Source organism: Megalopta genalis, chromosome 12, assembly GCF_051020955.1.
Source record: "Megalopta genalis isolate 19385.01 chromosome 12, iyMegGena1_principal, whole genome shotgun sequence".
NCBI lineage: Eukaryota > Metazoa > Arthropoda > Insecta > Hymenoptera > Halictidae > Megalopta > Megalopta genalis.
In genome coordinates, this window is record NC_135024.1 from 5,723,106 (window position 1) to 5,739,288 (window position 16,183).

The 16,183-nt window shown below is 45.7% G+C and overlaps 1 protein-coding gene across 2 annotated transcripts in view; it reads right to left on the bottom strand.

The window, feature by feature from the left end:
* The window catches only part of Hil (peptidase hillarin), a 37,014-nt gene extending 21,747 nt beyond the window's left edge, over positions 1–15,267 (bottom strand). Inside the window, exons 1-2 of one of the 2 annotated variants that reach the window (XM_033465100.2) lie at positions 14,560–15,267; positions 6,696–7,178 (exon numbers count right to left, since the gene is read on the bottom strand). In XM_033465100.2, coding sequence (XP_033320991.1) covers positions 6,696–7,039 — 344 coding nt within the window. In that variant the 5' untranslated portion in view covers positions 7,040–7,178; positions 14,560–15,267. The remainder of the gene's footprint in view (positions 1–6,695; positions 7,179–14,559) is intronic. The other variant, XM_033465099.2, reaches the window with a different exon arrangement.
* Positions 15,268–16,183: the final 916 nt, after the last annotated feature.

Consider the following 16,183-nt stretch of genomic DNA (forward strand, 5'->3'; position numbering starts at 1 on the left):
TGTTTATTCTTCTGTTACGTTTATTTTTTTAATAAAAAAGGAATGTAATGCGTCTTATTCGATAAACTAGAAGGTTAAGCATGCCCGAGAACGAGCCAAAGACACGGAAATCGGTCAGCCGAAATCATTGAGAAGTTTTCGGTCCTCGATCTAGTTTTGCATAAGAGATGTTACGGCTGTTCGTGTAGTTTCGTTTAGCTGTTACAATACTCCAGCCTCGGTGTACCGTAAACGTAAATGAATCGGAATTTATCGAAGCTGAATCGCGCGGTAAAGCACGGTTAATCTGGATTAATTAGAGGCCGAGATCGTTCGAATCGGGAGAAAGTACGGATTAACGGAACCAGATAGCCGAGATTTTGTTACAACGGCGAACAGACGAAGAAATAGTGGGACCTATTCGGTTTCGATTAATCCGAGGGCGAGGGAGAATAAAACGAAAGTCATTATTAAGCGGATTTCACCGTAATTGCACGCTTCCGACATTGAACACGAAGTAACCGAAGACTTGTTACATAAATCGGAAAACATCCGGCACTAAAAGTTAGGAGAAAAGTTTTGTGGATCGCGTGCGCGCTGCGTCGTTACGTAAACGCGACTCGCGAGAATTCCGCGCGGTTATTGTCGCCATTTTAGCGTCCTTCGGAGTACTCGGACCGGTCTATTTAGACGTTCCACGTTAGTACGAACATTATGGATCAGTTAACGCCTATCGAACTAAATTCAGAAGGCGAATTGCAATGGCATAGCGCGGACCAAATTAAATTCCAAGAACAGACAAAATTCAATTGGCAGAACAGACAAAATTCAATTGGCAGAAACCGGCAAAATTAGATTACAAAGCAGATCGATTTAAACGTAAAAACAGACGAAATTAAATTTCAAGAACGCTCTACGGAACTGTCTATTAGCGCGATTGCTCAAGGACCACCCAATCGAATGAAACTGAAATTTAACTATTAACTCTTAATTCACGCCTATTAAATCGACTATTATAATATTATTAACATGTATCGTATAATCGTTCCTTAATATTATGTCAATAATAAGTGCAAACAGATCAAGAATAACAAGAAAAAAAATTTTCGGTTCCACAGTTGTTAACCGTTTAATTTAATTAAACTAAAACAGCTAAGATTTAACTATATACAAACAATTTCGATGTTTTCCTGTTTTCAAAAATGCGATTCTCACTTTCACTGCAGTTGCAATTAGATTGCGAATTCTTTTGGCCAGCCGGCAATGATTGCATGCAAACATTGCGTTGCAAAATGCTTATGGCTTTTATGTTACATAGGTATAGGCTGTAGCTATAACGTCAAGCATTTAGAATGTTTCACTATTTGTCCAAAATTCGCTCTTAACGCCTTCAAAAATCGTGAATCGCCGAGTGACCAACGAAATCTCGATTTTTCTCCAAAAATGGTCGGTTTGAAGAGCAACGTGCTCGAAGGTACGCTCGATCCAAACAAGACGTGCTTGATCTCCTTCGACGCGACCCGAAGAAGGATACTCGAGTGCCGCGCGCGCGCGCGCGCATTCGATCCTCGATCCTCGAAACACGCGGTCTGTTCGAATCTCTCCGCGACTCGTTCGCGATATTCCGACGAAATCGGGTCAGCCATTGACATTCTGGGTGAAGAGCAAGTGCGGTTCTCGCGCACAATCGCGGTTGTCTCGACTTTGTCCGAGACGTCGCCGGCAGGATTAAGGCCAGCGAGGCGATGCGTTATATAACGAAGATGAACGAGGCGAGGAACGGACCGACACGTATATGGAACACGACGGAGCGTGTTCGTCGGGAATAATTGTCGCGGGACGTCCGTGAAAAAATGCCGTGCAACGGCAACAAGCGTAGAAAACTGTCCGAGTTACGTGAGGGACGTGTGAAATTATCGTGGGTACGGCCGCGGCCGGCCGGGACAACGATTTTCGTGCAGGTCCTTCCTGGAATGCATCGAGTACACGGCGAAACCCGGAGGAGATTCTTTTTAATCGGTCGCTCGTTCATCTTGATGGGAATTAAATTGGCATGGACAACACCTCCGCGAATTTCTGTTTGTACTCGGACGAACTGGAGCTGCAAGAAACGTGCAGCCTCGCGGTTTTTACCCTCACTCCGCCTTGTGGAATGTCCTGCAATTCGTTTGGTGTCGCTATTAATGTTTAACGGAGAACGTTTTTGGCCCGCATCTCGCGGAAAGTGGAGTACACTGCACGGGGAACACTGCAATGTTTCTCTACCTAGTTTTTTTTTCAACTCGTGCCACTTCGTACGGTCGGTTCAGAAGCCGATCAACATGATCATCTTTTATCAGAGAATCTGTCGATCGATAAATTCGTATACCGTAAAAACTCCATTTATTTGTACTCGCCAGGAGACATCTAGTTCTTACAACCGGATAGATTCATACAATGGGAGTGCGACGATTATCCCCACTGTTTGCAACTTTGCGTTCAAATAACTGCAGTCCTCGGGTACACAAGCGGATTCGATCGTGCGACCGTTCACAAAACCGGGCATTGACGAAAATTCCGTTCGCGTAAATTGAGATCGGATAAATGGAAATTGTGGTTCTACCGCAATCGATTTCTTCATAAATAAACAATAGATAGCGGCACATATATCGAGCGATTAAACGAAATTGTTCAGAGGGAATCACTTTTTACTCAGAAAACCACTGATACTTTTCTTTCGTTTCTCTTCCGATCAAGTTCATTCGCATGTCAGCTTATAATACAAACTGTGCGTCGCATTATTAGCGGGATTGTTATATTTTTAAAGCTGATTTGCGCAAAATCCTTGTTTATCCGAATTTTAAAGTTGATAGACGCACGATGATTGGCTTCCGTGCCGTCCGTCATACGTAGACGTCAAGCCTGCGACACTTTTGCAAATCTCCAATCAATCAATTGTTTTATTACACGCTGCACAAGAGACTGCAGAGTTCCTGTTTACAACCGTGCAATTTGCGCAGCTCCTAGAAGGAACAAAGGCCGATAAAAGCGACGAGCCCCGGAGGAGGACCGAGAGACTCGCGGCGAGTGCGCGATAAAAGCCGATCGCTTTCGAGCATCAATCATGCAATTAACAAAATCGTAACCGTGCCGAATAGTCCGGTCGTCCGTATTCCACTTAGGCCGCGGTCTGGATTTAACACCGAAGGGAAAGTGGTGAAACCGAACGTGAGCCGATTCGATCGACTTTCCGGGGTACCATTCGGACCCCATTAAAATACAGGAAACGTAAAGGAGAGTCGTTCACGTTAATTTCCTACCGGCCATAACACACCGGGCACCCGTATTCCGGCGATTCCATTAAAAAACGTAAATAAGGAGCGCGACGTACACGGATAGAATGTTAACGACGCTTAACGCGGCTTTATCGCGACGTTTGGCGCTCGTTCCAGCACGGCCAGCCCGATCAAGAAAATTACTGGCGCTCCGTGAGAATTCTTCATCAACGATGGCCACGATAATATTGTAAACAAAAAGCTTCGGGATCGGACTACCGATCCATTCCCGCAGCTAAGCGTTACGTTCCTTCGGCGAAACGCGGACCCGTAACCCCGCGAACGCGGATACCGGTCGCGTACGAATGACCGCGTCCTTGGAATCATTAAGTGGACTCAATGCGGTTAATTGGATGACTGTCGCGATCTAGGGAAGATACGGGTTCCCGCGAACCACTGCGAAACGCGACACTTTTCCCACTTCGTCGCGTCGTTTGGTCGGACGGCGATTCTATGCGAGAAAAAAATCATGCTCGTCGAGGAAAGTTTGCTGTGGCAGCTTTTATAAGGTCATTTTTAAACTGCGAATCTCTTGTGTCGATGATAAAAATGAATGGGCGAAATACAGAACTGTGAGGACATTAGAAGAATTTAAGGATATTTTCACGTTATTTTCTACTTATTAGAACCATGAAAAAAATGACATTGTCACCTAAGTACGTTCCTTACAATTAGACGAATTTTATTTTACATAAAAATCCGCAATCTAATCGCTACGAAATCTGTTTTTTGTTACTCGAATTCTATGTAGTCTTTTAGAGGAGCAGTTTCATGATAGAATCTATTCTTCTGGTATAATATATTTGATATATTGCACAATATATTTGAAAATAAAGCAATTTCGACAGAGAATTATTTTTATATTAAGGAAAATGCAAATTTTTAAACGAAATAAAAATTGTCTCAATTGAATAGATTAGAATCGTAGTGGCGTGAATCACGTTTTGCTAATTGTAAGAAACAAGGAATGTCATTGTTTGCTAACATGTGTATTAATTTAATTTATAGTAGCCACATTTTAAACGTAAGTCAAAATTTTCAAAAATGTGAATTGTAAGAAACGGAAGCCACGTAATAGAATAAGACAAATATAATATATATTACGTTTGTCTTATTCAATTATTCTATTCTATAGACAGCCCTGAATTTTTTCGATCTTTTTACGCTTTTAAATTGCACCCAGCCATTTTTATCATAAACGCATAAAGCCCGCGGTCTAAGAGTAATCGCATTAACTGTATTCTCGAAGGCGACAGTCACTGCGAACTGTATTGTACTAATTACCTCGTTTTCAAAGAACGTTTAACTAGAATCACTGTCTGTGTCGATTCAACTATTCTCGGTCCACTTCGGAACAATTTCGAGGCCAGTAGAATTACACAAGAGAAATGAGGAGACAATGGTAATGTCCGGACTTTTTCAGTCGTGTTTCCTTATGATTGTTGCTGCTATTATCAAGCATTCCATATTCAAGGTACATGAGACGCAACGCATCCCGCGGCTTCATTCAATGCAGGATTTTGCTTTCCAAGCGCTGCCGCGATACCGAGATTGTACAACAGTATCAAAGGATCATTGTGTTAAGCAGATAACACATTCGGATAAGCGTAACGGGGGAAAAGGGTTCGGATTAGTTTGCAGTCCGTTTCAGACGGCTGTTGCGATCGCAGAAATGAAGGATTTCGACAGTGAAAGGATGTAGGAAGCTCCTAGTTTCCTGTCGACTTCATGAGAAATCGCGCATGGATGAATCGATATTTAGTGGAATGAACAGGTTTCTGAAACGAGTCTTCGTCGATCTTGACATTTACTCTAACGAAGCGGCTCTTGAAAGATTTGAAGCTCGATCATTCAAGGTAACGAAGAAGACGAAATACAATTTCATAATTATAACAATATTTTCGATAAATTTAATATCGTACCGCTTAATCAAAGAAGAATTGTCAACGAGCTTCGTCCGCTGCATAGAATTATACATTGATGAGTAAACAACCCTGGTGTTACCAAATTAATTAATTTTAACAATCGTGATCTTTTACATATTGTTTTCATTGTTATCGTTATTCTAGTATTATCATTATTATATTGAATTTTTATGCAAAAATCAGTTAATCTGGTCCGTTTACGTTAAATAAATTGGTCTAAATTTGGTGGGAAAAAAATGAATTGAATCGAGAACGATTCAACTTCTTAGCATTAATCTGTATTAAGAATCCCGGTTAGCACAGTTTACTATCTTTAGGAAATCTCTGACCGTAGCACACAATAATTTCGCTAATCTGCTGAGATCTGCAGCAGCTCGCACAGAAATATGTGCCGAGTTTCTCGGTGACTCATCCGTTCGTTCCACGACGGCGAATTATAAGACGTAAGATCTAAATGAACTTAAAAGGACTTGAGACTGAAGATGGAAACTAAAAGCGTTTGGACCTGGTCTTATTGATCGGATATCTACCGTACGTAAACTCGACAGTATGCATCGATAGTAAAACTGGCCACAACAATGCAGTCTTTAGAAACGGATAGTTTCCATCACGGTACCCTTAGAGCTCGGTCTTTTTAGCTCTCACCGGTATCATCCTCTATGTGCAACTCACGATACAGAACACAATGCACCCATTATTGGCCGTTATTGATCAGCGAACTGAACGAGTCATCACTTACCATTATTTCAATCCAGGAATTAACATTCTAGTACTCTGCCAAACGTTCTATTACAGAATAAGCCACGGTTAAAGTAACCATTGCGAAGCGATTTTCTGGGAGTATAAGATTATCATCGATTTTATTACAACCGAAAAGTGTTATTGTTCTGCCTTTAGATAACGTAACGAACATTGAAATATTTATTCGATACGAATGAAAAATAATGCGAGTAAAAAGTCGAGCATTTACCTATCATGGAACACCGTTTTCCCGTACCATGTTCCCTGTATTCCATATTAAATGTCCCTCTTTTGAAACAGGCATTTGAAATGCTTTGAAGTACACAATATGGAACAGTGTATTCTTGCCTAGAAACAGCCGTATTCGAATAAACATTCTTTTTACAGCCGATTGTTAAATAACAGTCTACGCGTGAGCGAATTTACAAAGTACAATGTTCAAACACGTGGATAGAATTTCTATACAAATTTTCATTTCGAACTGTATCGTTACTGTTTCAAGAACGGGTCACAATTGAGCGGCGTTTCATAATAGGTACTTCTAACTTACCAGTAACGAGTTAAAACAGCGCCCAAATTGTCTTTATATTCTCCGTAATGACCCGCAGTCTAACGACAAGCTACACGTTCTAAGAACATCTTCCAAGAAGTTCCTACAGCGATTCTACGCGTTCGGCGGAATTGCACCCCGGAGGCGCGGTTTAATCTAGAAAATGAGTGACCAAAGGCTCCTTACCAAGGTGGATAGAGTCCGCGCGGTGACGCACCGCCGGCTCTGATCTGCTCGTTGACGTAACCGCTCCTGGGCACGTTCAGGGCGCTGCGTATGCCCACGCTGGACCCGTCCAAGGTGCCCGGGCCCGGTTTGGGCACATGGCTGCTGCAGTAGACCTCCTTGTCGTTGATCGTGTGCTGGTTGTTGTAGTAGGTCTTCAGGGTCAGCTTCGTGCCGCAGATCGCGCACTTGAAGCATCCCGCGTGGAAGAACGTGAAGTCCTTCAGTGGGCCGACCCTGTCCACCTGGTAGACGGTCTGGGCGCACCTCAGACACGTGCTCTCGTAGAAGTTCGGCCGATACATGATTCACGGGCGACCAGGATCCTCGTGGTAGCTGTCTTCGGTCTCTCTATCTTTCTCTCTCTCTCGCTCTCGTTCTGGCTGGCTGGTTCTCTGTCGTCAGTCCGTGCTGCAGCTCGCTCTGGTAGCCACCAGCTGCGACCTTGGCAGGCAAACAGCAACGAGTCAGGGTACAGTCGCGGATACGTCGGGTGAAATTGCTCGCCTCTCCGCGAGGGAAAAAGGCGAGTGGTTCAGAGAGAGAAAGAGAAAGAGAAAGAGAAAGAGAGAGAGAAAGAGAGAGAGGGAAAGGGAGTGAGAGAAAGAGAGATCGGTAATCACTGGAGGGAACGCGCCGCAGACCCACCGGATCGGGCTCGTAAATTTTTAGCGCGTCCAGACCGCTCGCAGCCGCGATTGAGATAGAATGCGGGTTGCGGCGGGTATGGCCTGGCGTTAAGGATGCGTGTGTGTGCGGCCAAGTGCGCCGGGAATGCGTTAGAAAGTGACCCGACCACGGGGGCGGCGGGTATTGCGGTGGCAATGAGGATGGCCGATCGCGAGACTGATTGATGCGCCGATCGCAAGATCGATCCTCGTCCCCACAGTTTCCACGGACGCAACAAAACCGACGCGATTCCGCCGTGTGCACGCTTTATTATGATAGCAAAGAGACCCATGCTGGAAACCGGGCCCTGAGGAATGACAGGGGAGATCTATTTTCCTCGTATCCATTATTTGCGACTGCGTCGTTTAAAAGTACCGATACGCCTAGCACATCTGGATGAATACTAATTACTAGACTACGAGTCTTTATGCCAAATAAAAGTAATTTGATTGTATGATACAGAAGGTAAATAGAAATTTCTTTTTTCTTTCAATGATTTTAGTATGTCGAAAATAATACATAGGTACTCTCGAATTCTCCTTATCTGTTTTTTGTTACAAATTACTCTTACTCATTTTTTCCATAATGGCATGAAATCCGCAGTCTACTATATGTTCTTCAATTGTTTCTTAATAGTCGTTAAAGTTTTCAGACTGTGACGAATTGGGTTCTGGTGTTTGTATTCAATTCATTCCACGAATTCAAACCACAAATTGTTTTTAACCTGATGGTTATCAAGTGTTGCTCAGACTTTTTCAGAAGTTAGCCATAGACAAAGATACGGAACGTTTGTATTAAACGTCTTAGCAACATTATAAACGTTGGTTATGCTAATAACAACGCTTCTGTGCATAGTAAGCTGATAAAAGACGCTGTATTTATAAGATATTTTGATAGTGACTGTGTGTAAGTGTTCAAACAATTCCGGACAGTACTGGACGCGCTACTTTATTCCTCCAGTTATGCGAATGTGCGTGTGAATTTAATTACAAGTTTATTGTATCGAATTGAGGATTTAACATACAGTCGCTACGTTCGTCTCATATTAGTATACAGTAAAAAAAAGCGAGGAGTACGGAGCCGATACTGAAATCGACGATTCCAGATGCCCTATTTAAAAGATAGATAGGTAACGAGTAACGATATTATCCGAGAAAATTCTGAATTACATTTTGCAACAATCACCGGTGACCTAGCTGCAGCCTCCGTCCCAAAAGCATTAAAAGCTCGACGTAACGAACCGCTCTTGATTGCAAGATTAACTTAATACGAACATTAAAGTACGATCCTCCAAACAAGCTCTTTTCAGCGACTGCACCGCGGTCGCCGAAAGGGCGAAAAAAAATTCGAGAGAGATAGGAAGCGACAGACAGAGAGAAAGAGCAAGAGAGAGAGAGAGAGAGAGAAAGAGAGAGAAGAAATTAAATCTAGCCTTTGCATCGGAATCAAGTCACCGAGTAATCCTCTTGAGGAGTTTTCGTCGCAAGCTCGATTAGACTCTGCGGAGCGGGGCTAGTTCGACTTTGATGTCTCTCTTCCGCGATAAAACGGGAATCCGTGGAAAAAAAAGCGTTTCACAAGTTCAACGATACAGCCGGTTGAAACGTGTGCTTTAATTGGCCGGGGTAATTACCGCAATGCAAAACGCGTGCCCGCGCGCGAATCAGACCGAGTCCGTTTCCTAACTCTCAATAATTACCCTCGCAGGATGTCTGGGAAAGAGGGAAAGAGGAAAAAGAAACGCGCTCGCTCGCTTGCGCGCGCTCGCGGGCACACGCGCGGACCCGCTAAACGATACCATCTCCGCGTGCGCGCGTGCGATCCGGCCGATAACAAAATGCATTGGCGTTATTAAAAACGACCTGGCCGCCAACACTTTCCTGCCGACCGGCTGTTGCAACGGATCCCGTTGCCAATACTTTTCACAGTGGGCGAATGGTAATTGCAACAGATTTCGCGGGGCCCGGCCGACGCCTGTAATACGGCCGTCGCGGATTTTCCCCGCGTGTGCGGATCAACCGTGCGTCCTCGTTAAAACCTCTATCACGCTGCTGTCTATTTCCCTCTTTTGCGGCCGATCCTTTATTAACTCTGCCTCCGACGCGTGGGGGATATCCATCATTCTCCTATTGGCTGCTACAACTGTGAAATGATCTATACTCGTTTACCTCTTTGTTAGCATGCCAAGGTCCATGCAGGTTTTTAATTCTTTGTTCGGAACGTCGTTTTGACGGGCTTTGACGGACGCACCGCACGTACGTCGATGGCGAAATACAGTAAATTCTTCCTAATTGACGTTCAGATTGTAAACAAAAATTGACAATTTGGGAAGAGGAGATACGATTATTCGAGCCTTGCGGCTCGTTTTTATGATTGTTGACAATTGGTAACTATAAAAACGAGCCGCAAGGCTCGAATAATCGTACCTCCTCTTTCCAAATTGATGCACATTTTTGTGCATAATCTGAGTGTCAATTAGGGAAAATTTACTGTGATTTGCTCGCATGTGAAAATTAACTTTTACGCTGGTCTATTATATCTCCCATTACGATCCATAAAAAGTAAGAACGATCGGCTTGAATTTGATTCAGAAAAATACTTCGATTTTACGAAATTGTCGAACTGTTGACGCATGGTGGTCAAAGCGTTAAGTGACTTCAGACTTTGGTAGATCACGTATTTTTGTGCAGGATCAGAATGTTTTGTACGGTTTGCAAGAAACGGGAGCCGCACAGTTCTCTTAACGATTCGAATAAGGTAACCGTGACAAAACCGAATTTTTCAAGTTCTTCCGACGCTTTTACCGCTTCACGTTCGACTCGCTCATTCACGTTGTAAATGCACAGAGCCCACGGTCCACGAACCGTAATAAGAGGATAGACGAAGACGGCAGAGTTAAAACCATTCATAGCAGCCCTCCGGTCGCGATTGTTCGGCGAGCCTCTCGCGAAAAATTGCATAAGAGCCAGCAAACGGGGGCGAAAAAATCGTATCATCGTTCGTTGTTCGAGAAGTCAAGCGTCACGCGAAAACTTTCTAAATGATCCATGACTCATTTTTTTTCAGAAATTATTACTTCGGTTTCACCGTTACAAGACCGATAGAGGTTTCCCTTTTCTTTCCGCGACGACGACGCCACACAGCTACGAATTCTTCTCCCCGCGACCAACGATACCCACAATACCGGGTTACGTCATACCGTTAGCGACCATGCACAACAATACCATAATAAACACGGGATTGTCCCTCTCACGCATCAACGAATCGCGTTCCTTTTTTTCGCCGTCTCTCTCTCTCTCTCTCTCTTCTCTTTCTCTCTCTCTCTCCCTCTATCTCTCGCTCGCTCTCTCTTTCTCTTTCGTTTTCGCTGTTTCAGTGTCTGTCCCTGTCGTCGGACACGCACTGATTCCTTTTTTTCTCTCTTTACCGCTGGTGCAATGGGTTCCGAAGCGACGATTTCCATCGGCGAGCCGCGGACAAACTCCGCGCGGTGAAAGAAACGCGCGCGGAAAGTTCTTCTTCCGGAGAACGAGCACGCGCCGCGATATCGGGAGAAAGCATTTCATTTGCAACGCGATCGTTCTGTCGATGACCGAACACCTTGCGCCAGTGGCGCGATACAGATATCTCACAAAGCTTGTCAAAAAGAACGGGGAAGTTGCAGATTTTGTTTCTGGTGATACTGCTTTAGCCGATTCTTCTTGCGATAATTATTTGGAAATAATATCTACGGCAATGTTTCTTCGAAAATTCATCCATTCTCTTTATTTGTGTTGCAAGCTGTATTTACTTCAATCGTAAGATTGCGTGTAGAACACACTTTGTTAATTCAACGTATAAAGCGAAAAAGGGGGGAAGAGTTATCGTAGGATCTTTTGTGCAATTATTGCCGAAGAGCATTGTGGGAGGCGATCAATTCATTCAGAATCAACTCTTGCAGCATGATGTTAAATTAAATGGCTGCAAATAAGTACATAAATGCTGCGATAGATTTTAATTTACGTGGACAAACTTCAGAGATACTTCGCGAATAGCGTGTCTAACTCGTGTAGGTATGACAGATGTAGGATCGATGTAAATACAGATGTAGATACAAAATGGGCTTCGTTTAGCTTCTTTTTGCAATGAGCAATCTTTTCAGTACATTTAGGAAACCGTTCTTCGACACTAAACCTGCCAGAGCGATCAAATGCCGCTCTTCAAACTTTGATCGAAATTTTTTAATTCAATATCCTTAATTTTCCTCAAGTTACTGCACGATTTTTAAAAATCCGCAGTCTAATCGTGACTAAAATATGATAAAATATTGTCCAGTGTTACATTTCCCTGTCACAAGAATCCCTATTAAATGAACTGAATTTTCATTCAATTTTCGCAGGCCACAGCAACCTGAATTCACATCGAGATCTACAACTCGAGACTCTCGAACGGATGAAACAGTACTCCGTCCCCTAGAAATCGTGCATGATCCGGCACTAGGAAGAGCCTCGGAAAAATCCGCAACCAGATGCGGTGTAAAAAGTTGAACCCGTGCGAGTGACTTTCAAATTTAAGCAAAACTGGCATGGCGACGTCGCCGGTTCTCCAGGAGGGACATCAAGGGGGACGCGGCTCACCCGGAAGTTGTAGCCGGTGAACAGCAGCCTTTATACGGGCTACAGTGTTCATTCACGTGGTATTCGCGGGGCTAACGAAGAAACGGGCTCGATCGATTCTTGTCCCACGCTCAACGCGCCGGCGGTCGTGAGCCTCTGTCGTAAATCGCGTCGGTGTCCCCCGACACGGGGACAGCAACCGAAATTTTTCTGCAGCTTTCGTTGCGGCGGCCTCTCTCTCTCTCTCTCTCTCTCTCTCTCTCTCTCTCTCGGTAATTACGCCGGGGATTTCGTCGCTTGTAAATAAACCAGCGAGCCGGTCGTTGCATTTTAATCGCGCGGCGCGTTACGCAACGCGCGAAAGAGGAAATCGTAATGGTCCCCGTAAAACGCGACACTTCCAATTACGGTTGTCCGTCGATTTTCATTCATCGTGCGGCGCGCGTGGCCATCACGGCCGTTGCTCGCGATCCTCGGTTTCAACGAGCCACGGTAACTGGATATTTTGCGCGTTTCCCCACCAGCGAACTATCATTCGAAGCTCGGCCGTGGCCACGGAAGTGCCACGAAACTGTGGAAGATAGTCCCAGATTATCCCGTCCCTTCGAACTCAGTCGACTGTTCTTTCTTCGTCGCTCGGTGGCCAATGCGTGTCCATTCGACGAAATACGATTGACCATAATTGACCATACGACGAAATACAGGCGGTTTAACGATGAACTTTTCCCACCTCTAAAAACGGCTAACGCGTGCAGCTTTATGAGAATGCCGAGACTATACTTATCGTAATATCACGAGAATATTCTTATCGTGATATGTGCACGAACGACGAATTATATTCAACAACTTCCTAGGAAAGTGTCTCTATACATTTCAACAATTTTGAAAAAGAAACTGTGAAACCGTTTATTTCGACCGGCTCGGTTAAATTTATTTCGACCGGCTTCATTTATCGTCGCATTGTTGTCAATATTGACTGCGGATCTTTATGCGAAATAAAAATCTTGTGAATCGATTGCAAGGAACGCTGAATGAATGATAGTTTATTTCTCTTCTTGGCGATATAAAAAATCGAGGAGAATGCAGGAGCGTTCTTTGAATTCATCTATAGTCTTCAATTTCATCTAGTCGTTTCTGTCAGAAATGCATGAAAATCCTTAGTCCTACATCGATGAGTTTTCTGTTTATAATATATTTCAGAATTCCATGTTGTTCGTAATGTCGAGTACATTCTTTGTTAGCTTTTCGTTTTTCACTGGTTAACTTCATCGGCTATGCAGCTTCTGGTTCTTTAATATGCTTTACTAATCGAGTTTAGACGTTCCTTGCGTCGATTTCATATCAGCTATTTATAGACAATTGAGTCTTTTTCTTCTTGCGTACAACTGGTCTCCATGCACACCGGTTACGAATTCCGTGCAACTTTGCGGTTCGATACGCGAACCAATCAATGTCCCAATTCACCGGCAACTTAGTAAATCGTTTTCCAAAGTCGCCGCGTGAAATTTCGCGTCGCTTCTACCAATGCTTGCTAACGTGTAAATAAACACGATACTTTCTAGATTATTACGAGGCCGTTCCGAATGTTCAGGACCGACAGCAGGACCAACCATACGAATCGCGCTGATCGGCCGATAAGTTCGGGACTAGACAACCCGTCGAAGACGGACAATGGTGCGTCGTCGAAAATCGGCGGCGTCACGCACGTGAAAATTATTTATCGCATTCCTCCGGCCGTTTATCACTGGATAATGCCCGCTCGAATACCGGTGTCCTCATTCTGGCCCACCTTCTCCTAGGTATTTACGCCGGCCGGGCTCGCGCTCGCGCGCGCCCTCGGTCCGCTCACGAAGAGAGACAGCCGCACAAAGACACGCGCAACTACGTAACTCCTTGTACCGCGTCAAAGAAACGAGAAACTTTATTGAGGTGAATCGGAGAGTACGTGGACGCAACGAGGCTGGAGTTCTCGGGCTGCCGCGGCGTTCCCCCCCTCCCCCCGTAACCGCGCAACAGGTTAACGGCATCATTGTTCGCGGGCAGAACAAGGCGTGTTCCCGCGTTTGCGACAGTTTGTCTTGTTACTTAACGCGCGAAAGTACCGGTGAATAGCTGGCATTCCATTGAACGGCCTGGCTCGATCGGGATCGGCTCGGATCGGCTCCGCTCGGACCGGCTCGGATCGGATCGGATCGAATGGAATCGAATCGGATCGGCGCGGGGCGCCCCGAGCTACTCGCGTTTGTACACGTCGTCGCACGGTGTGCCGCGAGATCCAGAGATTTGAATTATTCTCGCCGTGCCGTGCACCGGAGAACCAGTTCCCCGAGGCGCATCAGATTTGTCAAACACGTGTACCGTTCCGAAACACGGAATAAATCTTCCACGGTGGATCCGATGCGGTATCCTTCGGCCCGTGCTACACGGCTATCCTCTAAGATAGAGCATCGCCAGATAGAAGACAATCGGAGACGATACGAGACGATACGAGACGATAGGGGAGACAATTGGAGCAGCGAATAAGGTCGAAAAATTCCTCGGTTTCCGATGTTAATACTCACGTCCTCATGCTCGTGCGTCCAGCGTGGTCCACGAGATACCTCGACGCCTCGCTCCGGACATCTCTCCTCGGACGTTCGCGGATGTTCTCGTCCCAGTCAGGATTTCCTCGCAGTCCCACGGTCCGACACGATTTACTTTCTACCGGCGGGTCGTGCCCAGGGCTACGGGATACCACGGCACTTGGTAAAATCGCGCACGATGTCACGGACAGGCTGTCTGTCTCTTTCTTTTCCCCCTCGCCCCGTCTCTCTCTCGGGTCCTCTCGATCGCTCGCTCGCTCTTCCGGACACGGCCGCACCGAGCATTGAAATCACCAGAGGCCGAGGATCGCCGCGGGACCAGTACCGCGGCGCGTGAAACGCGCGCACCGTGTGACGCGGACAGGGGAACAGCGCGTTTCTAGGAACAGATCCACCTGCCAGGTATCTGCGACGTGTATCGGCTCCTCGACCGAGCCTGTTACAGCAGCCAACAGCGAGACTCGCCGATCCCCCAGCGCTGTGTCGTCCGATCGAGCACGAGATCGCGAGCGTTCGACGCGTTTCACACGACACCACGGCCACCGAGCCTCGACCTTCGCGTTCACGGGAGTCTCCTGCAGCACCGATATTTCGTGTGTCCGCCGGCTGTAACTGGGTCTCGGCACCAACCGAGGCGGCCGCGCGAGTGCTCGAACCTGAATATCGCCACCTGCTTCCGTCGACGTTCCGGGAAGGTCTGAGGTGAGAGGGACGGCCATTTTGAGGGACCGTGCTGGCTCTCAGGTGGCGCTATGGTTGGAGAACTCAGGCTTGCCTGGGTATTACTCTTTTACGTCCGCTCACCTGGCCAGTCTCTGTCTTTGTCACCTGTGCCGATGGTAGCGCGGCATTTGCCACCGATTTCATAGAAATTTAGCGGACGAGCCGGGGCTTTTCCTTTTTAGAGACGGTCCGGGATGGTCGCCGACTCGGTCGTCCCGCCGCGCCGCGGGTCCGCCGCGGCTTCTTCAAGATCGGCTTCAGGTCCTGCCGGTTTCTTGGCCCCGATGCCGATGGAACGCGGTCCCGATTCACTACTTTCATTCGAGCGGCTGATCGATACGTGATGGGAAAAAAGAAAGCGGAGCTCGCCGAGATTGGTGGCCACCGTTTTAGGATATCCTCGGCGCGATCACTTTTAAATTTCTGCGTACGCCGCCTCTGCTGCGGCTGCTGGCCGCTGCTGCCCGATCTTCTATCCTTGTAGCTTTAACCGGCCGGCTGTCGCAATCTCCTTGAAAAGGGTGTAAGTTGCTGATAATGATATATAATTATATGATGATATATAATTACAGTATACATATATATTTGATAATATATATATATATATATATATATATATATATATATATATATATATATTTGATTTTATTTATACTTTGCTTAAATACAACACTTTTATGAAATATATAATTCATAAAGAACATCGAAGCATCGAAGCTAGCTGTTTTCTACGGGTATACTCGACACGAAGAAGTGGCAACATTTTGTGTTACGACGAGCGTTGCTCGCCAGAAACAGCTAACTGGTTAATCGCGGATCGAAAGAGTCGCGGGCCTTTTAATAGGCGTGATGTCACGTGTATTCGAACGCTGGAAGAGAG